This window comes from Camponotus floridanus, unplaced genomic scaffold (assembly GCF_003227725.1).
Source record: "Camponotus floridanus strain SB8 unplaced genomic scaffold, Cflo_v7.5 scaffold54, whole genome shotgun sequence".
NCBI classification, from domain to species: Eukaryota; Metazoa; Arthropoda; class Insecta; order Hymenoptera; family Formicidae; genus Camponotus; species Camponotus floridanus.
Window position 1 is genome coordinate 112189 of NW_020229703.1, and position 23171 is coordinate 135359.

At 36.0% G+C, this 23171-nt stretch overlaps 1 protein-coding gene across 4 annotated transcripts in view; it reads right to left on the bottom strand.

The window, feature by feature from the left end:
* Window positions 1–1543: 1543 nt before the first annotated feature.
* LOC105254732 (spectrin beta chain, non-erythrocytic 5) overlaps window positions 1544–23171 on the bottom strand; it is a 61593-nt gene continuing 39965 nt past the window's right edge. The window contains exons 4-30 of one of the 4 annotated variants that reach the window (XM_025412652.1): window positions 20044–20269; window positions 19466–19743; window positions 16480–19083; window positions 16086–16402; window positions 15465–15842; window positions 14621–15286; window positions 14180–14465; window positions 12954–13172; window positions 12354–12796; window positions 11998–12051; window positions 11161–11566; window positions 10880–11080; window positions 10176–10776; window positions 9736–10079; window positions 9332–9616; window positions 7128–8861; window positions 6445–6813; window positions 5186–6268; window positions 4847–5073; window positions 4644–4744; window positions 4297–4527; window positions 3946–4223; window positions 3335–3818; window positions 2974–3120; window positions 2799–2873; window positions 2291–2322; window positions 1544–1972 (exon numbers count right to left, since the gene is read on the bottom strand). In XM_025412652.1, coding sequence (XP_025268437.1) covers window positions 1730–1972; window positions 2291–2322; window positions 2799–2873; window positions 2974–3120; window positions 3335–3818; window positions 3946–4223; window positions 4297–4527; window positions 4644–4744; window positions 4847–5073; window positions 5186–6268; window positions 6445–6813; window positions 7128–8861; window positions 9332–9616; window positions 9736–10079; window positions 10176–10776; window positions 10880–11080; window positions 11161–11566; window positions 11998–12051; window positions 12354–12796; window positions 12954–13172; window positions 14180–14465; window positions 14621–15286; window positions 15465–15842; window positions 16086–16402; window positions 16480–19083; window positions 19466–19743; window positions 20044–20269 — 12312 coding nt within the window. In that variant the 3' untranslated portion in view covers window positions 1544–1729. The remainder of the gene's footprint in view (window positions 1973–2290; window positions 2323–2798; window positions 2874–2973; window positions 3121–3334; window positions 3819–3945; window positions 4224–4296; window positions 4528–4643; window positions 4745–4846; window positions 5074–5185; window positions 6269–6444; window positions 6814–7127; window positions 8862–9331; window positions 9617–9735; window positions 10080–10175; window positions 10777–10879; window positions 11081–11160; window positions 11567–11997; window positions 12052–12353; window positions 12797–12953; window positions 13173–14179; window positions 14466–14620; window positions 15287–15464; window positions 15843–16085; window positions 16403–16479; window positions 19084–19465; window positions 19744–20043; window positions 20270–23171) is intronic. The other 3 variants (XM_025412649.1, XM_025412650.1, XM_025412651.1) reach the window with 3 other exon arrangements.

Sequence of the window (23171 nt, forward strand, 5' to 3'; positions counted from 1 at the left end):
TTTAATGTATAATTGAGAATAATTGAAAAATGTATTAATTATTTTCTTAAATACATCTAAAGTAAATGAAAGAGAGAGATGAATTTATTTCTTTTTCGGATTTTATAAATAAATATGCGGGTTTTATTTTGTTCATATGATATTATATTTTGACCTTCTTTTTCTCTATAACTACCTGCAGACCTATGCCTGCATAGTATACAATTTTTATATTGTATTAAATACACTTTACATTTCATAACATCACCATTATCGTAAAAATGGTATAACGCTCGAGAATATAATATTTCATCTTCCTCATCAAAAAATACGTCGACATTATCTCTGGCATTTAATACATTAAGATCATTGGTCCCACATATGGGTCTACAAATATATATAATATTTGCAATATATATTATGACATCTACAACTTAAACATTACACTCTTCTGGCATTTTAATGTCTTTGCTGGTATCTTTTAACTTAAAAAAAGGGGAAGAGATAAGCTTCCTCTTTTTCTCTCTCTCCAAAAATAGAAGTCATCTTACATTTTGTTCTTAAAGTCAGGTACATCTCAAATAAACTCGGTAATCTGTGACCATCTATTTTCATAGGATTGCAATTTTTAATATTATAAAATATCATTGTTTGTTGTGATTGTATCTCAAAGGCCTTCAGTTTAATTCTTATCATGTTACTATTATAAGAATAATTCAAAATTGCGATTAATCCATCATTAACAGACCCGAAACTAAAGTTAAATATAAAAAATCATAATAAAATTAATATGTTTATATGATATTTTATTGAATCATTGTATATTTGTTCTTTTCAATATAACTGAAAATTTTCAGCTGTCATAATCTTTAAAGATGTTATTTGCACATACATGTGAACTCTCTTTATGCTTTATTAATATATATATATATATGTTTATTAATATATATAAATAAATAGAATAACGATATTTTTTTATATATCGTTATATTAATTTTAACATAGAAATAATTTGAAAAATAATTTTTTCTTATAATATTTGAAATAATTTTTTATATATGCTATTAATGATAATTAATGCTACATATGCTATTAATGATAATTAATAGCGTATATAATAAAATTATTTCAAAATTAAAAGTTGTCAGTATGTGCCAAATAATTCTTAGAATTATGACAATTGATTAACGCAATTTTAATTTTTATGATTATTTTAATAAACATTATTTTTATATACACAGAAAAAATTATTCAACAACATCGAGAATCAAACATTCCCGAATAATTCGCAATATTATCTAAGGATTTGAATAATATAAGTAACTTTATATTTTCGAAGAATATAAATTTTATGAAAAATCTAAATTTTAACTTCTAATTTTCTTCAAATTGTAAATTCATAATTAAGATTTTATCTTTTAATTAATTATCGATTATGATTTGGATTGTAAATAGTGGAAAATTTGTTGTACATAGATTCAAATTCGGAATTGAAGTATAAATCGAATTAAAATCATCGTGATAAATATACAAATAAAATTGCTATAAAATTTGCAAGAAATAAGTTACTATCGATGTACTGCTTAACAAAAATATGCCATGAAATTAAAAATCTTAATGATATTCTCAAAAAACTTCATCGTTCGTTTTGCACGAGGAAGATAGCATTTTGCATCACATCTAAGATTCATATGCAACGACTACAAAAACACAGTTATAAACGTGTTTCGAAGAATTTTGGAAATTAGTGTTACGATTGAGAAGGTTTCTTGCGTCTTCCGAATAAATTGCTTAATACAGAACTTCGCTTGTAATCGCGATCTTTGCGATTGCCGCCTGAACTTTGCTCGCTTTCTGATCCGCTCTCTGACGTTCTTCTGCCATCCACCACTGTGATGTTCGGAGGAGATGATTGCGGAGCCGCTGGAGGAGCAACGTAAGGCGGCAACGATGTCGGTCTACCGGTGAAAGTATTATTTTGTTGTTGTGTACCCTAAAAAAATATGAATCTATTATACTCGGGCTTATAAACAAGACAGCGTTATCATGAAGTTATCATGAAATATTGAAATTGTTATAATCGCTTATTTTTTTATGTGCAGATATCTTATGTAATCTAATTTAAATACAATATAATACTCTTTTTTAAAATATTTTTCTAAATAAAACATATATTTTGGAAGAAATTTAAGAAATTTTATAATTAGTAATTATGAGTTCTCATTTTACAAAATAAATATAAATTGCTTTAAATCGTTTATTAAATTTTAAGTATTTAATTTAATTATTAATGTTTTATAAAAACGCTTACTTGTCTAATATTTACTGGTACATTCCCATAGGCTGTAACAAAAGAAAGATACAATTAAAAAAATTTTTATTTGATTACATTGACATCACATATTGATGCAACACTTGCATAATTCAGCTATATTGTTATTGTACACTAAATAGCTATTTACAATTGTTATTGCTAATTATGTGAATTTTAAAGTTAAAAATCAAAGTGCAGATATCAGCGCAGAATGCAATATTAAATTATAATCTTCAAAGTGGTTATAAATAGCAAAAATCTGTTAATATTTTAAAAAATACGAATATTTATGTGTTCTGGTTAAACATATATGTATATAAATATGTAATTGATAATTTTCACATTGCTTTAGCATTTTACATTCCTGGCCAAGCATTTTGGTAGATAAAAAAATCTTAAAATGCGGATGAGTGATGAAAAAGTGTCAATATAGAATGATTGCATGCGACTTTTTCACGTTATCGATTTTTCTGCACATCACCGAATGTGTTTTATAATGACTGACCAAGATGCTGAGGAATGTTCCACTGAGTCATTCTAGTCGGCGGAGGGGCACTCAATGGCAATGGAGGTGCTAATTCTACAAAATGATGATGAATGTTCACGTGTCCACGAATATCGAGTAAAATCTTCCTAAACCTCTTGAGTTTTTAAATTATACTACACACATAATAATGTACCTTGATGTTGTTGAGGAAGATCCACGCTACTTTGTCTGTGCCATGTCGGTGGCTCGTTCGATGAGTACTGGCTAGATCCATTATGATTTAACGTTGCACTGCGTTGATAGACGTTAGGCCTTCCTTGTTGCAAATGGTGTTCCACATCTATATGGAGACATTTTTTTATTTATACATAAAAGATTACAAGATAAGATAAATAACAATGCAATATAAAGCGATTATCAAAAGATAAAAAAATGATATGTGCACATAAAAAAATGTAATAAATTTTATCTTTAAAAAAATCAATTTCAATTAAAGTTAAAAATTAAGCTTTTAATTAATAATTAAATCCATTGAATTAAATCCATGTGCGTACCGTTACGCCTATATTGTATCATATTTTCTGAACTCGGTGTTCTCATGGGAATAGGTGGAGGAGCGCCTCGGGGTGGTATGGGTGGTTTATCGGTTTCCAACATCGCGGAATTGTGTTGATACTGATCCCACTGAGCCGCCAGTTGCTCCTGTTGCATCAATTGTTGCTGCTGTTGCGCGAGCAGCTGCTGTTGCCTGTGCATTTGCAGAAACTCTGTTTGAGTTTGCGGTATCTCGGATCTCTGCGATGCGAGGAACGCATCGACATTCTGCGCATCGTTGCGTCGTTGCTGATTCTGCCGATGCGTCTGCAGGAACTCTACTTGCACAGTGCTTGGTGAATGTTGATTCGGCGACGTTGGCTCACGCCTAATCACAGAGTTCTTGCGTTCCATCTCCGGTGTGGAAACGCGGCTACTTCCGGTCGACACATTATCATCTACTTGATCCAGTCCCGAGTTCTGCAGGCGGTCCAAACCTTCTTGCTGTATTTGAAATTGAAAGACAGAGAATATATAGATCATAGATTTTACAGTTCGATAAGATAATAAAAAAAATTTGAAACATTGAGATAATAAAAAAAAAAGATAAATTAGTTTATATATCGCAAACCTTCTGCGACTCGTCGTAGCTTAAGAGTTGCAGACTTGGCGGCAGTTTCGCATGGAATGAAATTTTGTTGACCCAATCTTCCATCTCTTGTTGACTCGGTGCTAAAAACAAAAACTCCGAGCCATCCGTACACTTCAATCGAAATACGTTCTTCTTCTTCGTGTAATCGTCTGCTTTCTCGCATAGGGCATTGAAAATAGTTATCGGAGCAGTAGCTGCTTTGCTCAATGAAAAATCTTCCACGTCCTTGAAGAAACACAGCAGTTGCCCGCATAATACTGCAATGGTTGATAAATAAAAATATATTTGCGAATGTAAAAAGGTCGTCTAATTTTATAAATGATTAGGTACCAGTGTAATACTGCTTCCACGATCGAACGGCTGCTTTTTTGCCGGCGCTTTGAAGCTCGTGCTTTCGTTCGAGAAAACCTTGAATTTCAACCGGTCGCAAAGCGTCCATGTTCTCCATTCGCTGTAGTTTTCTGAAACTTTGTGTTCTTCGTCTGGTCGTGAAGCTAGGAGTCCGTTTCGGCTTCTTCGTATCTACTTTCATGCTTTCAGCCCTTTTGATATCTGAAGTTGCTGAAAAAATTTGAATACAAAAAAATCGCAATTAATAAATTATATAATCCTTTTATTAAAACAAGAAAAGAAAACTAAATTGTTATCAATTTTTTTCATATGAAAATGGCACATACCTCGTCTTAATTTTTCGCCAAATACGTGTGATATACCATGAGATTTCTGAGATGTGGCAGGTTCTGCTGTTTCGGAAGTAGCACCCTTCAGCGGAGATAATCTAATAGATATAAGCAGTAGTATTTGTAAAACATTTTTTTAAATTATTACTTTAGATATTTCAGCACATTTAGTCTTGAATTAAATTTCAATTTTAACTTACATATTCACAGATTCGTGTTCATCGACAGAGCCATTAACTTCATCGTGTTGCGCGCGATGAGAATTGTCTAATAATCGCCTACGTTCCTCTTCGCGTTTTCGTTCTTCGGTTATCCTTTGCACCTCTTTACGTTTCCGTTCTTCAATCCGCTCGCGTTCCACACGCTCTTTCTCCGCTTGACGTGCGGCCATTTCTGCTTCTTGTTGTTTTCGGAAGGCTTTTTCTAACTGTACATCCATAACATTAAACAGAGACATATTACACAAGCCATTAATAATAATTAATAATAATTGCTAAAACAATCTCCTTTCTTTTATCTATTTTATATAGCAAACTTACCATAGTTATTCGCTTAAGGGTGCTGAATCTCTCTTCCTGCGCCTCTATGGTCTTCTCGAAATCTTCGTGTTTCCTAATCAACTCTTCCACTTGCGAAATACTCTCTCCCAATTTTTCGTCATACAACATTGGCTCTCTGTTGACTATCCAATTCTCCAAAGTTTCAGCGTCCCTCTTGAATAGCTGTGTATCCAAATTCTGTTCGTAAATTAATTTCCGCTGCTGCCATGTGTCTTTCAAGATCTGTTGGCGCTGCTGCAACACTGATATCTTCTCTTCAATCTCTTTCCCTAGGAAATGGCCCTGTTCGATCAACTTTTGCCCGATTCGGTAGAACTTCTCGAAGGCTTCTTCGCGAGCATCGATCTCCGATTTGTACTCATTGTGCCTGGAGATCAACGCCTCGGCGCCAGGAACGTCACGCGCCAATTCTGGCGCTGTCACCTTGGCTACCATCTCGTTTATCCAGGATATCAGATCCCTATACTCGCCTAGATAGGCCTGTAGTTGTTCTGCCTGAGCGAGTTTACTTCGTCTCTGCGCCGCTTTCTCCAATAATTCGCTCCATGCCGCTTCCGCTTCTTGATGCTTTACATCGATATGTACACGGGCGTCTGGAAATAGCTCGATTAACCTGGACGCCTCTTCCGTCAGGCACTCTACTTGCTCCTTCACAGCTGCCAAATCAGTCTCGAATCCTTGATGCTTTCTTACCAGTGCTTGAATAGTCTCCAGATCATGGCCGTAGCCATCCGAGCTGAGAGCCACTTCTTTTTCCTGTATCCAGGAGATAGTCTCGTCGGCCGTCCTGTCGAACATGTGAACTTGCTTGGCGCCCGCCAACGCGTCTTGTCGAGCGTGCGCCAATTCCTTCAAATCTTCCCATTGTTGTTTCGTTTCTTCGATTTTAAGAGATATTTTATTTTTCTCGGGATTATCCTGCTCTATCAGTCTTTGTCCCTCGTCAACCCCCGCCGATACCCGACCTTCGCTTGTCGTCAAGCCGGCTAAGAAATTATCGAATATCTGAATCAGCAGTTCCACATGTTCCACGTCGCGGCCGTAGTCCTCCGATGCAGCGACCTGAGCATGTTTAATATTATGTAACGTTTAATAATTATGCATTAACATTAATTATAATAATTAAAATATATATATAGATGAATGTAATTATATAATTATATAATTATATAATTATATAATTATATAATTATATAATTATATAATTATAATTATTAATTAATTATTTTTTAATTTACCGTTGTTTGATCTCCAATCCATTCGATTACTTCATCAGCTTGTCTGATAAATTTGTAAAACTTTTCGCTCTCTGATAATCTCTGTAATCGATATTCTTTCAATTTCTGCAATTCTTTAAATTTCACCTCGATATTATATTGCTTTTGGGCGATATTTTTACTATCAAAGTGGTTTCGCTCGATTAGACCGCATGATAGCTTCTCTAGGTTATCGATTGTGCTCTCGAAACCGGATAAATCGCGTTCGATACCCTCCAATTTCTTTAGCAGAGACTGCACAGAGTCTTCATCCTTGCCGTAGTCAGTTGATGTTAATTGCGGATGTTTTTCTCTAATCCACTGCTCAGCTTCCGCCGCTTCGGCATAAAACTGTACATATATAATATGTAATTTTTTAATTTTATCGTATATAAAAATTACACACTTCTATTATCAGTTAAATTTTTAAAATTACTAAAATTATTTACGCATTATTTTTTTATATTATAATTTATGATATTATTATTAATATTAATTTTATATACAATATTATATATAATATAATATTAATATTATTATTATTATTATATGATATTAATATTATTATTATCATTATTATTAATATTAATATTATTATTATTAATTTAATAACACTATATACGATATTATTAGATTAGTAAAGATATACATATTTAATAACTTACCGTTTGCGACTCCACAGCATCGAGTAATCTTAATTTTCTGACACTCGCCAGGTCTCGGAGATGCGACAACTCCTCTTGCAGTTTTGTAATTAATTGTTCAATCTTGTCTCCCGCGAAGTGTCCGCTTCGAATCATCACAGTCGCTCTGCTAACCAAAGAAGCTACCACAGGTTCCCTGGATAATAATTCTCCTTCTAAAGCTTGATGTTTCTTTTGCAATCGCTTCACTGTAGTAAGAGAGCTTCCGAGGTCGTTACTTGCAGCTAATGGTTCTTTCTCTGACAGCCAGTGCAACTCATCCTCAACGTCTCTCGCAAACTGGTGCAACAATTTCGCGTCTTCTAAATTATCTCTGCGTATTTGCATTGGTTCCTGAAGACTATGATATCTATTTATCGTAACTAATGCTCGCTCTTGAATTTCATCGCACATGAAGTGATTTGATTTCTGGAAGCTAGTGGCAGTCTCCTTGATGGACTCGCATGCCTCGTTGTGACCAAGTACGTCGTTTTCCAGATTGGTATGTCTCTTCAGTAAATTCGCCACGCTCGAGAGATCCTTTCCATGATCCTCCGACTGCAACTGAGTCTCTACTTCGTCCATCCACGTCTCGAATTCGTCTAAACTACGGCCAAACAGCAAGGCCTGATATGCGTCGTTCAGTCGGTTCTTCTTTAATTCACTGGTCTCTTGCAGAAGACGCCATTCTGCTTCCAGCTCGTCCAAACGTTCCTGTATTTCCTTCGAGGCGTAATGGTTTTCTTCGATAAGCGCTTCACCTTCGTTGACTACAGACGCGACTCTCGCCTTGTTTGCCATCAATTCACTTTCAAATGCGATATGTTTCTGTATCTTGCTCTGCAGATTTGAAGAATCTCTATAATTTTCATCACTCGCTACTTGTTGCTTCTGGTGCAGCCAACCTTCCACCTCGTATATGTTCCTGAGAAATTGGTGCAAGTGATGGCTCTCTAAAAGTTTCTTCCTTCTGGCCGTCGCGCTATTTTTTAATTTGTCTCTTCTGGCGCAAACGGAAGCGATTCGCTGTTTTATTATACCCGAGTCTGCGTGTTCACGCGACAAGATGTCATTAGCAAACTTTTCGAGTTCGTCGATACGTCCCAATTGAGACATCAGCATTTTCTCGAACTCTTCATGCTTACGCAGCAGTGTCTCCACGCCCGATAAAGATTCGCCAAGATCGTCGTTGTTCAGGAACGCTTCCTTCGTCGCCAGCCAACTATCAGCTTGATCGGCTTGCTCCTTGAACAGTTGCAACTGATGCGCTTGCGTTAATTTTTGCCTACGATTATCCCAAGCATTTCCCAATGTCTGTCTAAGTTCTTCCAAATGCTCAAGATTATCCTTAATTTCCTCGTCAATCGACAGGAGCTTCTGGCCATGTTCCTTTAGACCTTTAAATGTATCTTGTCGGCCGTCAATTTCTGCTTTCCTTTCTTGATGTAGTTCTAATACAGCCTCAGCTTCAGATATGGTAGTTGGTGGTTCGGATTCATCCATGCGTTTTATAGTATCGGCTACCCAAATATCTAATTCGTGTAAATCAGCTTGAAACTTGTGCAATGTATAAGCTTGATTTAAAGCGTCGCGTCGATGTCGCGTTAGACGTTGTAAATCGTCCCAATTAGACTGGAGCTCGGATAGTATTCCATTTATTTCGGATGCCTTGTCCGGATATTTATGCGACAATTTCTGTGCTTCTGCCTTATGCTCCTAAAAATACATACAATAAAATTACAATGTAAAATATTATTTGTGATTTTAAATTCTATTTAATAAATGTATTTAGAATTATTATAATTTCATTAATCATACTTCGATATGCATACACACTACAATATATTCACATACATGAGTAAGATTTTTTAAATAAATATTGTAATACTTTCTCACATAAATAAATAAAAGAGAGAGATTAGAGATATTAAAATTTAGAGATATTAAAAAAAAACATTCCAATTATTACTATTATGTATATTAATTATTGTACATAAATTTATTAATTTTGAATCTCAAAATTGATAAATTTAATAATTATTATTGTTCTATCGAATTGTTCTATATTTAAATTATTAATTATTAATTATATGATGATGAATAAACTTATTAATTTCAAATTATAAAATTAATAATTAATTGTAAAGTAAAATAATTTATGGGAAATTCACACATTCTTCACTTACTTTTAATTTCCCTTCTATTGCTGTCATGTCTCGCTCCATAGCTTCTTGTTTTCTTTGTAACTGCTCGACAGCGGGTAAATCTTTTCCTGTGTCGCTTGTATTCATGGCCATTGATTTCTCAATAACTCTTTGGTTTGTATCATCTATATCCCGATTAAATAGATGGATCTCTAATGCACCCGCTAATGTTTCACGATACATGCTTAACGCGCCTTGCAAACCTTTCCACTTATTGTTAAAGTTATCACGCCGCTGCTGAATTGCCTTTGATTCATTATCACGACCCTGTTGTTCAAAATAGCAAAATAGTGACTAAAATATTTTTCAATAATAAAATTTACATTTCAGTTAATGTATGAAAAATTTTTTTATTTTTTTTATTCTATAAAAAATTTGATTTCTACCTGTTTTATAAGCTTATCCGCCAAAGCATTAATTGTTTTTATTCTGGAATCGTCCACTCGCATATCGCTATCCACATCATCGAGTTTCCTTTGTAAGCTCAAGCAATGCTCGTAATCCTTTCCGGTATCGCCAGCTTGGACCATCATTTCCTTGTCTCTGATCCAAGCCTCGATTTTCTCCACTTGATTATTAAATTCCAAGATATCTTGAGCCTCCTCCAAACCTCTGCCCCGATTTCCAGATTCCAATAGCAATTTTCGCCAGGATGTATGTAAATGTTCCAATTGTTGATGAATTTCCGTGCTGGCCGGGTGCTTTCGCGTTAATAACGTTTCTCCTTTTGCTATTTTATAAATAAATTTATTATCAATCTGATATGCAAGCGAGAAAATTATATAATTTAAGTAGTAATTATATAATTTATTTATTAATCAATTACCTTTAATCTCTTCGATCCTGCTTTGATTTGCCGCCAGTTCCGCTTGGAATGCTTGATGTTTCTGCAATTTCTTAATTTTGTCTTCCAAACTAGACACTTCGCCTTTCGACGCTTCCGCTTCCAATTTCTTCTGCTTCTCGCCTATCCAAGATTCGGCCTCGCCCACATCTCTGACAAACTGCGCGTGTAGTAGACTGGCCTCCAGCTTTTTTCTTCGCATGTCGCACAGATCTCGGATTTTTTCACGTCTTTGAATGACTTCGTTTAATCGCCGAGCGATCGTCGACGAGTCGAAATGATTCTGCGCTAAAAGTTTATTTCCGTGCTCTTGCAGCGCCGTCAGTTTTTCCTCGTGTGTAACTAGCAGCTTTTCAAATTCGTTGTGTTTCTTCACTTGCGCGTCTACTTCCTCAACCGAGACCCCGAAATTGTCGCCGCTCAGCGCGGCCTCCTGAGTGCTGGATAAAGTATCAAGCTGTTTGGCGTCTCGCAAAAAGAAGTGCAAGTCGATCAATTGATCTAAATGCACTTTTTTCTGCTGCCAAGCAGTATGCAACTTTTGTCGCTCGTCCAAGAGTTGATTACATTTTTCTTCGACATCCTAAAAAATACATCGTGATAAATTCGCGAATAAGACATTGAGATCTCTGATGGATCTATTGTATAAATTTATTGAACAAATTTACCATGAACGAATTTCTTACCATAGCGGCGTAGTGACCAGTTTGTACCATAGCTTCGCCTAGATCGAGCACCGAGCTGAAATTTTCCTCCCGCGCTTCGATTTCTCCTTTCAGACCTTCGTGTTCTGCCTTCAAAGTTTGCGCACTGGCGGCATCTCGAACCTTTTCCTCTGTCGACATTGTAGCGCGTAGTCCAGCTGCCCAATTCATCAAATCTCTGGCCTGAGTAATTTTTCCGTTAGAAATGTTGTGTATGCTTATATGAAATTATCATATAAATGACAATAGTGAAAGAAACATACCTGAGCATGGAATCGTTGCAAGTCGCAGCTAGCCTGTAATTGATCCCTTCGATGAGCGGATCTATTCTTCAATTCTTCCCAATGAATAACGACGATTCGTTGCTGCTGATCGATGTGCGTCGCGTTGTTCCCCGGATAATGAGCTTGTAATCTGGACGCATCTTCGACTAGAACTTGCAATTGAGCCTCCAGTGCGACTAGATCATTCTCAAATCCTTCATGACGTCTGATTAATGCCAGAACGGAATTCAAATCGCGACCGAGATCCTCTGGCAAAGCAGCCTCTTTTTCCTGTATTCGTGATAGCGCCTCAGCCACATCGCGATGAAACCGATGAATCTCGCCTGCTGCCTGCAATCGCTGTTCACGATTTCGGATAAGACCTAACAGATGTTGCCATGATTCCCTAGTAAACAAGAATAAATCAAAATTATTAATTTTATTATTATTTTCTTTCTTCGAAAACTATACAATTTTTCATCTGGAGTAATCAGATTATTAGTAAATTGTGAATAATTTTTTTGTTTATATAATATTAATAAATATTCAAAAATTTGCTAAAGTTTCATCAATTTAATAATATTCTATTTTAAGAAAATTTTTAAAATTAAAAAATTTCGAAATATTATATAGGAATATTTTCAAATTTTTAATTTTAGAAATCTTTAAAATGTGGAAAAAAAGAGAACAAGAATAATATAAAAGATTTTGAGTTATTAAAATTGGAAGAGTTCAAAAAATTTATGTAGAAGATAGTTTTGATTAATTTATAATTATATATAATTATATACTTATAAAAATACGTGGGTATGAGTTATTCCACAACCATGTACTCACTTCATTACCATGTGTTGCTTTTGTACTTGAAATACTGGATCATCTTCGTCGGATCTGTATAGCATATGTACATAGAAGGAATGTTAATGTGACCCAACACCGAGAAAAAATAGAAATAAATTTTTCTATATTAAAAGATATAGTTATACTGTTATATTAATTTATATGAAGTATAGCCCATAAAAAAAAGAGAGGAAGAAATAATATTTTATATACTAATTACATCATCTTATTAATTTATTTCGTGCAAAAGCGATACTAATGATCTGTGAAAATAATAATGAAAGTATTAAAATAGCAAAAATAAAGATAAATAAAAATTTGTTTGCTTAATATATCACTAGCTAAAAACTTACCCTAATTGTTCCTGACGTTTTTCAATATCCTGAATATAAGGACTCTCATTCGCGATCAATTTTCTGGCTAATTCTTCGCACTGATTGAATCTCTCGGAGCCAGCTTCTATTCTATGCTTGAAATCATTGAATTTCGCTTGTAACAGCAACAGATGCTCATAATCCTGGCCATAGTCCTCCGATCCGGCCGCTTGTTCTTGTTCCTTAATCCACTGTTCCAACTCTCTGCTTTCTAGGAAATATTCATGGCGATACATACTCTCCATTAAACGCTGCTGCCTCACGGTAGCTAGTCGTTGCAAAGCACGCATTTGTTGAACGATTGCTTGCTGCTTATTGCCTATCGCTTTGCTGTCGGGATGCTTCGAATTTATCATCGTAGAAGCAGTATGTCCCATTTCTGTCACGATGCCATTGTATGTGTCTAATTCGAGTTCAACAGCCTGCAGATTATAAATCAAAATTTTCAATATAATACAAATGAAGATTATATTAATATAAAAATTATATGAATATAAAAATTTTTATCGAAAATTAAAATGGAATAATTGGATAGTTTGATTAATATCATGTTTCATATTGCGTTTTACAAATACATACCTTGTGTTTCGTCAATAATTTCGTAGCGGCATCGCGATCCCTGCCATAATCGGTGGAGCTCAGAACGTCATTTTTCTCGTTGAGCCAGCTCTCGACCTCACCAGCTTCGAAAAGGAATTCTTGCGCTTTTAGAGACAAATCCAACGCTCTACTACGCTCTTCTGCCTTATCTTGCAAGTCTCGCCACGCATCATCCAAAATATCGCATAGTTCTTGAATCTATTAAAAGCATCAATGTAACTGATTACTTATTGTCATCTATAATAACTCAATTTATTACATTTTTCAACATATTACTGGCGCGAAACAAATACAAATTAATGATTTATTAAATAATTAATTTTGCTGCTACATTGTTTTTTAAAAGCTTAGTTTTGATTTTGGCATGGAATATGCTGACAATAATACTGCCCAGAGTTCCATTGCTGTGGCAGCAGAAATATTATTTTATGTCTGCATGCACAATACATATTTCATGTATATTTCCTCATGATCATCTGAGGTTTATTATGAAATTATGAAGTAAAATCGCTAAGCTTATTGCAACTAGAATTGCGCATGTAAATCATATATATTAATAATTAATATTATATTCCTAATTTGAAATAGATATAAGTTGCGAAACAAAAATGAGATTTTAAAATAAAAGACATTATATTAAAAATCTCGTTCAATATTCCTGTATAAAAAAAGAACATATTTTGTTATAATTGACTCTGGACACACATAATATTAAATTATAAATATTTATTATTTTGAGATAATTAAAATAATATTTTGGAAGAAAAATTTTTATTATACACGTTTTTATCTATATGAAATGTTATATATCTGATTACTTTTATTCTGTAATAAAAAGAATTTTCGCGTATTACGAGTCAATTACAACAAATATAGCTCATACAATTTTAGAGACTGTGCTAAAAATACAACAATTAAGATCTTATAAAAATACAACAATTAAGATCTTATAAAAATAATAATTTATTAATTACGTGAAATCTCAAACGCGCAATTAATAAACAATTAAACACGGAAGCGATAAATATCTGTGATATTTTCCATGCATCAGTACATCCACCTTACCTCTGTACACCCAATAACTCTTCGAGATGTTCCAGCTGTGCAAAAATCATAATTTCTTACTCCAATCTCGGTCATCTTCAATCATCATGCAAATCCACGTGAAAAAAAAATTATTTGACAAAAAATTTCTTGCTATTTACCTTTTTCTTCTCTGGATGAATCTGATCGATAAGCGCCTGTCCAGAAGTTAAAGTTTTATCTATCATAGGCTGATGACCGGCGATTTCCGCTTCCAGCTTCTTGTGCTTCTTATGCAAAGTCTGGGCCTGGTGTAAATTTTGTCCGAGCGTTGTCGAGGATGCTTGTGGCAAGTGATCTTTAATCCATTGTAATTCTGCGTCTAATTCAAAGCCGAATTTATGGAAGCGCAAGCTTTCTTCTAATGCTTCTCGACGTTTCTTAGCCGGTTCCTTTAAACTGCGGAATCTATAAATATAAATTTTGTGTTATCTTTACATATCATTATCCATATTTGTTCATTAATGAATGAATTAATTGAATTATTATAAAATCAATTTTGTTGTATAAAATGACGACAATAATGTAAATTATAACGAAGGAATTTTTTAATTCTCACATACTTTTTCTGCGTGGCTTGACTGCTCTTCAGAATGTTTACCGCATCGAAGTGACCTTCATGTGCCATCTCCTGACCCATGGCTACGAGATCGTCCACCTTTTGTTCCCATTGACACATGTCGCTCTCGAGGGTCTGGTGTTTTTTCAACAACTCCTTGCAACTGCGAAGATCCATGCCTACTTGCTTACTCTGCAAACAGCTCTCTATCTCTTCCAGTTTCAATCTGGCATCTTCCATAGTACGATTGTATCCGTGTTGCGAAGCGGCTTGTCGCAATCTGCGACCCTTCTCCAACGATAATGCTACGAGTTGGTCCCATTGATCATTTAGATCCTTCAAGGTTTTTCCCACGTCGTCCGATCTGTAATTTTCTTCAGATATCAGCGCTTTGCCCGCCTTGTTGACTGCTCTCAACTGTCCTTCATTGGCACGTAATTCTCGTTCGAATGCTTCATGCTTCTGCAGTTTGCGTTCAAGATTATTCAAATCGCGGTAACTCTCATCAGCCGCAGTCTTCATTTTGTCGCCCAACCAATCGCGCAAGTCATCCACTTCGGCTGAGAATTGTTGATAATGCTCCGATGCCTTCAAGGCCGCTCTTCGGCGTTGAGCAGCGTCCTTTACTGCCATACGACGGGCTAGTACTTGATTTCTTTTTTCATTGATGCTAGAAATATAAATTAAATTAATTTAAAAAATGCTATAAAATTTCATTAACATTGAGTTAAAAAATTACGATTAAAATTCTTTTAATTATTTTAATGAATTTCGTAAAAAGGGGAAAGAGAGAGATTCGATATTATATTTACTCTTAAGTTATTGATTAATCATTGTCTGATACTTACTAATCTTTGTCATAGTGATTTTGGGCAATTAGTTTATCAGCAGTGTCGCTAAATAGCTTTAATCTGTCATCTTGCGCATGAAGAGTGTTTTCGAATTTTTCATGTTGTTTTAATAAAGCCTCGACATCGTCCAAAGATTCACCCAAATCGGTGAATTCAAGGAAAGCTTCGTGAGAACTGGTAGTAGCTTCGATCTGATCAGCTTCCCGATTAAATTGTTGCAATTCCAGGCATTGTCGTAGCCATTCTTCCTTTGTCATCCAATCGGCCATTACCGCTGGATATAATCCATTTAATTTATCCAGACGTTCGCGTACATCCGCTAAATTCGGATTACGACGTAACAATTCTCGACCAAGATCCTCGACTTCACGGAATCTATATAAATGCACAAAAATATCTTTCATAAAAATTATATTCATTAAAAAAAATTATTCAATATCATATATATTATTATATGAATATATAATTATTTATTATATAAAATTTTCAATAAAATAATATCGTTATAAAAATTATTTCAATAAATCTAACATATTTCATTTATATATAATTTTACAGACATTTTGTCATAAATTGAATATTATAAAATATAAATTTGAATATTATAAAATTACGTACTCGTCTTCTTTGGTTCGTATTTCTTCTCCAAGTTCCATATGCTGTTTCTTGAGTTGCTCGGCTGTAGCTACATCTCTAACTGGTTCCTCGGCCTTCATCGTCTCCTGTATATCTGTAGCCCAGTTAATCAGATTCTTCGAGCTATTCATAAATATTTGTTGGCCGACCGCGTCTTCTAAACGAGATCGTCGCTCCTTGGCCTTTGTTTGAACTTTATTCCAGAGTTCCTTGATCTCGTTTTGTTTCACGTTGACATTGTTACATTCGTGAGGGTATGAATTCTTGACACTATTGCCTAATAAATTCACTTTGCGTACCTGTAAAAATTGAATTATGAGAATTAAGATATAATAATTATTTTGTTATTATCCGAAACAATGTTGAGACATTTTACCTTTTCTTCGACTGGTGCCAATTCTCGTTCTAAATGTTGATGCCTCCTCTGTAGAGCTTGTACAGTTTTCAAATCGGGCCCTAATTCGGCCGTGTCTAACTGAGTGATTTTTTCCAACATCCAGTCGTGTGCCTCACCGCAAGTTCTGTTAAATAATTCGACGCTTGAAGCACCCTCCAAGCTTTTCTCTTTCTGCGTCTTCAGCCAGTTTAGATGATCCCACAGCTGATGAATATGCCTCTGTCTGGCTTTCACCTTGTCCAGTTGACTATGACCTTGGCGAACAAATTCATCAACTGCTGCATCTATTGCTTCTACTCGTTTCCCGGAAGCCGACAAGTCTGTTAAGAATTTTTCGTATTTTCTTCTCGCCGTTTCAACGTTGTCCTGAGGATCCTCGACTCTTAACATCTTCTCTTTGTCTTTAATCCATTTTTCGAAGTCGTCGCACTCACGATAAAAGCCGTAGAACCTGATAGCGTCTTCCAATAATGCGTGACGCTTCAGAGCAAGTTCCTGCAGCTCACCATAAGTGTCGTTGATCTTCTTTTGTCGTTTCTCGACACTATCACCATCGCTCACCGTCTTTCGCTTGATCGGTTTCACGGTAGATTTGATGGATTTTAATCGTCGAACTGGCACCACCTGCTTGACCATCTTCGTCTTCTTTACACGCTGCGTTGTTTTGATTTTGTCGAGTTTGCGTACCTGGACTTGCACAATTTTTGGCTCAATCTCGCGAACGTAATTAGCTGGCACGAATCCATCCGTACCATCGGCTTTTCTGACGCTCCACCAATCGGGATTCGTTTTATTCAACAGAAACATCACCTCACCCTTTACCATATGCATACCTTGGCCGTCGAACGGGTATAAACTCTTTACTTGCGGCACCATTCTATCCTCGTGAACAGTCCTCGGTTCCATTCGCTCGACTATCTCGTCCACCCACTCATCTTGCGGCATCAGTCTGATCTCCTTGCTCCATTCTTCTTGTTCCAACTCGGCAACCGGTTCCGGATCGGCAGTTAATTCCAGAGTGGAGATACCGGATTTGATAAGTTTCTCCGCTTGTGTATTCAGAGACTGCACGTCACCTTTGTAAGCATTCAGTTCACCTTCCAGATCCTTGTGCCTTTGCAACAAAGCCTGAGCGCTTGGCTCGTCCACTCCATAATCTTCCGAAGCGACTAATGTCATTTTCTCATTCATCCACGAATCTGCTTCGTTCGCGTCCGCATAAAATTGGAACGCTTCGGCCGCATCGTCCAACTGCTTCTTCCGCAACGCCGCTAGTTCTTCTAGGACTCTCCAGTGTTCCTGCAATGAATCTATTCGATTCTGTATTTCCAATGCCGACGGATGATTGTCGGCTATTAGTTTCCTGCCGGCGTCACAAAGCTGCTCCGATTTCGGCCTGCGCACTTTCATCTCGTCTTGCAGAGCTTTATGTTTTTGTTGTAATGATATCACGGCTCGTAGATCTTTCGCGGATATGCCAGCCTTGCAAATTCGTTGCTTCTCCACTAGCCACGACTCCTCGTCTTCGTGATCTTGAAGAAAGTGAAAGAAGTTTCGAGCATCCTCCAGTCTAGCCTTGCGTTCTTTACTATTCTCCACGAGCTCATCATAGGTGCTATTCAACAGTTCCAGTTTCTGCTGCAACAATGGCACTTCCTTATTTTGCGGCTGTGCCAAATGTTGAGCGGCTTGTCTACCAAGTCGCCTCTGGCTTTCGCCCAGAGCCGTCACTTGCAATTCCTGCAAACTATGCTTTTGTAGAAGATCCTCAACTCCTAACAAGTGCGGACCCACGTCGGTACTCTGGAAATTCAGTTGAAGTTCCTGGATGGAAGCTAACGTCGTATCGATTTCCCTCATCAGACTCATCAAGGAGCTTAACGCGACTAGATTGGATTTGTGATGATCCAGTAAAGCCAGCAGCTCTTTCCATCTTTGCAATACCTCTTGTTCTCTGCTACGGACTCTCTCGAGACCGTGATAGTTCTCTCGCACAAGCTCTTCAGACATATTCGTTAAATCATGGAAGCGCTCTTCACGCGCCAAGATGTCGGCGCTAATGGCCTCATGTTTTTTCACTGTGGCGTCTACTTGCGCCATATTGCTGCCATATCGAGGATCCGTTAACACCTGGATCATCTCCTTCAGATAGCCCTCCCTGAGTACGCTTTTTCGCTCGAATTTATAATTTAATTGCTCAAGTCTCTCTTGTCGCAACAGCTCGATTCTCAGGGCGACTTCGCGACGGTGTTCCGCTCTTTCCAGTTCCACCCAATTTCTCTCGATATCATGAATCAATTGGCCTTCTTGCGGAGTAAACGCTGGCTGGTTCAGAGACTTTAATCGGGTGTTTATGTGAAAATACAATGCTTCTATTTCAGATCGTTCTTTGTACTTTGGTGGTTTCTCCACCGTTCGATATTGTTTGAAGGTTAAGAGTTCCCGTTGGATACCTTCGAGCGAATTCGGAAAATTGCGATTCTCCAAGACTTCGATCTTCATCTTGATCCACTCGAGAAGATCGGTCGTCAGCTTCTCGTAGTGAATCTTCATCTTGTCTGCGTCCATCATTTGGCCAACGATCTGTTCGAATAGGAAAAGAGAAATAAAAATTTGTAGTCGAGTTATTCCCAATTTAATTTAATTTAATTTAATTAATTCTTAGATTCTTGAATTTTTTATAGCGTCATAAGAAACATAAGATGTTTCAATTCTGAAATGTATGGATATTTAAATCCTGGCACATTTTTGCAAAGATATAAAATATTCAAATTTAAAAATTTTAAGATTCTTTCTTAAAGTCATGTAAAACATGGAATTTCTAAATATATAGTCTCTATTTTTAATATAATTTTTAAACAAAATTAGCAGAAAAAGATATATATCAAGGCTTTAGATTATTAAAAAAAAATACATTTTAGTTCCATAATTCTTTCTATATTGAATAGTTTTAAAATAATCGTACGTTCGCTATTCTCTTGCCGCTCTTTATCTCGTTCTTCATTCTGGCGAACGTGTGGTAATAAGATGCAACATAAGTGATAATGGACTTCTCGTCGGGTCTGGCCGTGTCCACATCTTCCGCATCCAAGAGCCGTGGTATGCCGAGTTCTGAATTGGCAACGTCGAAAGCATAATTGAGATTATCGATGTTCTTATTTTGCTGCAATTCCGACCAATTGACCAAATCTGGTCGATGAGCATGTATGAGAGCATTGAAGCCAAGACCGCTTCTCCAGGAGCCTGTATAATATTTAGAATATTAATTTTTCTCATACTTTTAATTATATAATTTTATGAAAAAGAAATATACAAAATTTTTATTTATATATCTAAGTTTATATAAATTACTTAAACACATCTTACGAATTGTTAAATGTTGAAAAAATATAGAATAAAATTTGTAGACGAATATGTGTACAACTATAGTAAATATTTTCTAAACTCATAAATATCACATGATTTTCTCAAACTTTTTTGCGACATTCAGAGATTGAATATTCATGACGCGTAATCATATGCAAGATGAAGAACTCGACTCACCAGTAAAGTCCTGAATGTTGACGCCGGGATAGCCATTTGTCTTTCTCTGACACCAGAGTAACAGAGCATCTTTGGCAGACTTCTTTTCGCTACTGTCGTTTTCTTCATCCACATCGATCTCGATCTCTTGTATTTGAAATCTCAGAATAATGGTCCAGATGAGACCGAGAATCAATCTAGGATTACCATCCACAATATCCTCTGCACCGATACTCTCCAAACGAACCTGAAAATAAGAATATAATTATTGAAATACTAATAAAAAAAACCAGTAAATTGGTTTTATTACGTAAATTACGTAAAAAATATTTTGATATTAGATAATGCTTTAACAATCTCGCTACTCGAACAGTAATATTTAATAAACAATATTAATACTTTTTAGTAAATAAAATACAATAAAACCCAATAAAATAATATTTTACGTACATATTTATGACGTTAAGATCTTTTCCAAACATAAGAGAGAGGAAAAAATTTTGGCAAAATTTTTAATGTACTTTGCTTTTCTCTTTTTTAAACTTTTCTTTCACATAACTTCTATATTAATATAGTAACTTCAAGTTTTTCTCCTTAGAACACTATGCGGCAAGATCGTATATTTTTTTTACAAGACTCGAATGAATAATGCGCCCGTATAATTTATGCAACATGCCGTTCGCATAATTATTTGCATTCCGATTTATTGCACATTTATGCCTCCTCGACACAATGTTTAACGCAAGTTGCGTAAATGACTGGTCTTAAACGGATGAGTAATTTATAAGAATAGAAAAGACGCATAGCGCAATCAAGATGCCATAGATTCTTAGTAATTCAGAATAATAACAAGGCGTTGCGTTATAACGACAAGATCATAAAATGCCACCAAGTATGATGTAATATTACATACATATTAAATTTTAAAATATCGATAAAATTATACTCTAAAAAAGCTTTAAATACGTGCGTTCTTCCATAAATTATCATTTTCGATGTATGGGTAATCAAACTTTATCATTTAGCTCAATTTTCGAATTTCGATGTATGGGTAATCAAACTTTGTCATTTAGCTCAATTTTTGAATTAGTAGCAAAGATTGAAAAAATCTTGCAACATTAACATATATAATTATAAGGCGTGAAATTTGAACGGCAATATATTCGAATGTTATGTTACACGCGATCGAAGAGAAACGAATACAAATATCGGTACTACTTCACGAGACTTCTTTTAATTTTATTTATGTCATGAATGGTTACGAAATTTATTTCGGATCATTAATTTTGAAGCGCGTAAAATCCCGTTGAGAGAGGACCCGACTCAGCGGAAATAATTATGCGACCACGCCGGGTAATGAATTACAACTGCGATGCGATTTAATAATTGCATTTTATTCCGCGTGATCGAGGAGGAATGCATGCGGAACGAACGGTGGAACTTTTTTGGCCTTTTTTCTCCACGTGACCTGCTTTCGTGTTTTACGGCCTCACGTCTTATAATTATTCAGAGTAATGAACTTGGCCGTTACATATGAAATGTTTAAAGTCCGAATCTCACAGGTAGAACGATATCCTCGACATGTTCCTCGGCACGTAATAACTGCCTGGAGTTAAAATTTAAATTTATTGATATGCAAAGAGAGAAACTTGCTACTTGTTAACCGAATAGGAAGGAATTAGAGGGGAAAAAATGTAAGTGTGTTGTAAAGATAATAAATTCTAATTTAGACTTGACATCGAAGAAGATCCCAAAAATGGTAGTTCAATTATTCCGGTCGTGAATCTCTTCGTGTCAGTGAAATTATACTCGCGCGTAGAACAGCCAGTGGCAATCGATTGCCACATGTGTCACTACATTACAGTTCATTCAGTCGTAATTGGGTGTATTATTGATAATGCAACATTTGTTATTCCCAATCGGCAGCGACGGCGGGTCCCGATCGTTATTAATCTCTGGTCGATGGTGGTGAAAGTAGCGTGTTAGATCAACGAGTGCTTTTATGTTTGTCGATCGCTAATAATTCTGCGATGATACTCGATGCGTATTTAATGGTCGCTTCAACGTTCGCGGATGTAAGCTTTGATGATATAATTGTGGGTATCACGCTCGTACATGCATGAGAAGCATATATGGGAGATTAACAAGATTCTCTTGTAAACGCTTCCTTCTCGGGAGGAGAATAATTTTTTTGCAGCAACTAGATCGTGATATCAAAAGTCATAAAATCCGTATGAAGTAAAAGGCGCAACGTTACTTTTCTAACGTTTAAAATTATCTAAAAATCTTTTCTACGAGTCTTCCTTGATGTTTAGCTAATTTACATTTAAATTTAAAATTTAAAAAATTCTGAAAGAGTCATAAAATATTTTACTAATATTATAATTTATATATCAAAAATATTATACATATAATGTAAAATTTTTCAATTTAATATAATCTATTATAAAATCAAATATTTTATGTGTTGCAGGCGTTCCTTTCACCTGGACAAATTCGGTAAGTTTGGTCTATCTAACGCAGTAAGTTGGACTTGGTATTTTATGGCGATTGCTTCGCAGCTGCAAATTCGCTCGTTCGATACTGGCCGCAAAATACCGGGGGGATCGATACAATTTTGCTCGCGCTTCTCGCCACGCTATTGTAGTTAATCGCGGCGCGGGGCGCACGCCCGTCGACGGACGTTCCTCGCGCGCGGCTGCTGCTGGAATGCAGTCCGATCACTTGTGCCAGAGGGTTTATCAAGGCCGCTGGGAAATGGAAATTATGGCGTTTGCGCCGGTCGGGACGGCTGACAGCTCGCGGAATACAAAACAAAGAGAACGCGTAGCGTAACCGTTAAGCGGCCGACGCGGACGACATCGTCGTGGACGAAGTTAACGAGCCGAGTGCCGCTGAATCTCACCGTCATCTCGGCCTACCAGACCGGACTTCCTCGTGTCCCGCAGGCTCTCAGCCACGTGCTCGTCTCGACTTATTTCGCGACAGCCGACCGCCAGATGCCTGAGCGGGGCGACTACCGCTCCGAGCCTCTGGTCAGCGTTGAATAACTCGATACTTTTTTTTATCCACGATTATAGATAAGAACATAATCTAGGTAAACCGGTTTATTATTATCTAATTAGTTTAAAATTAGACCGCCGGTGAAA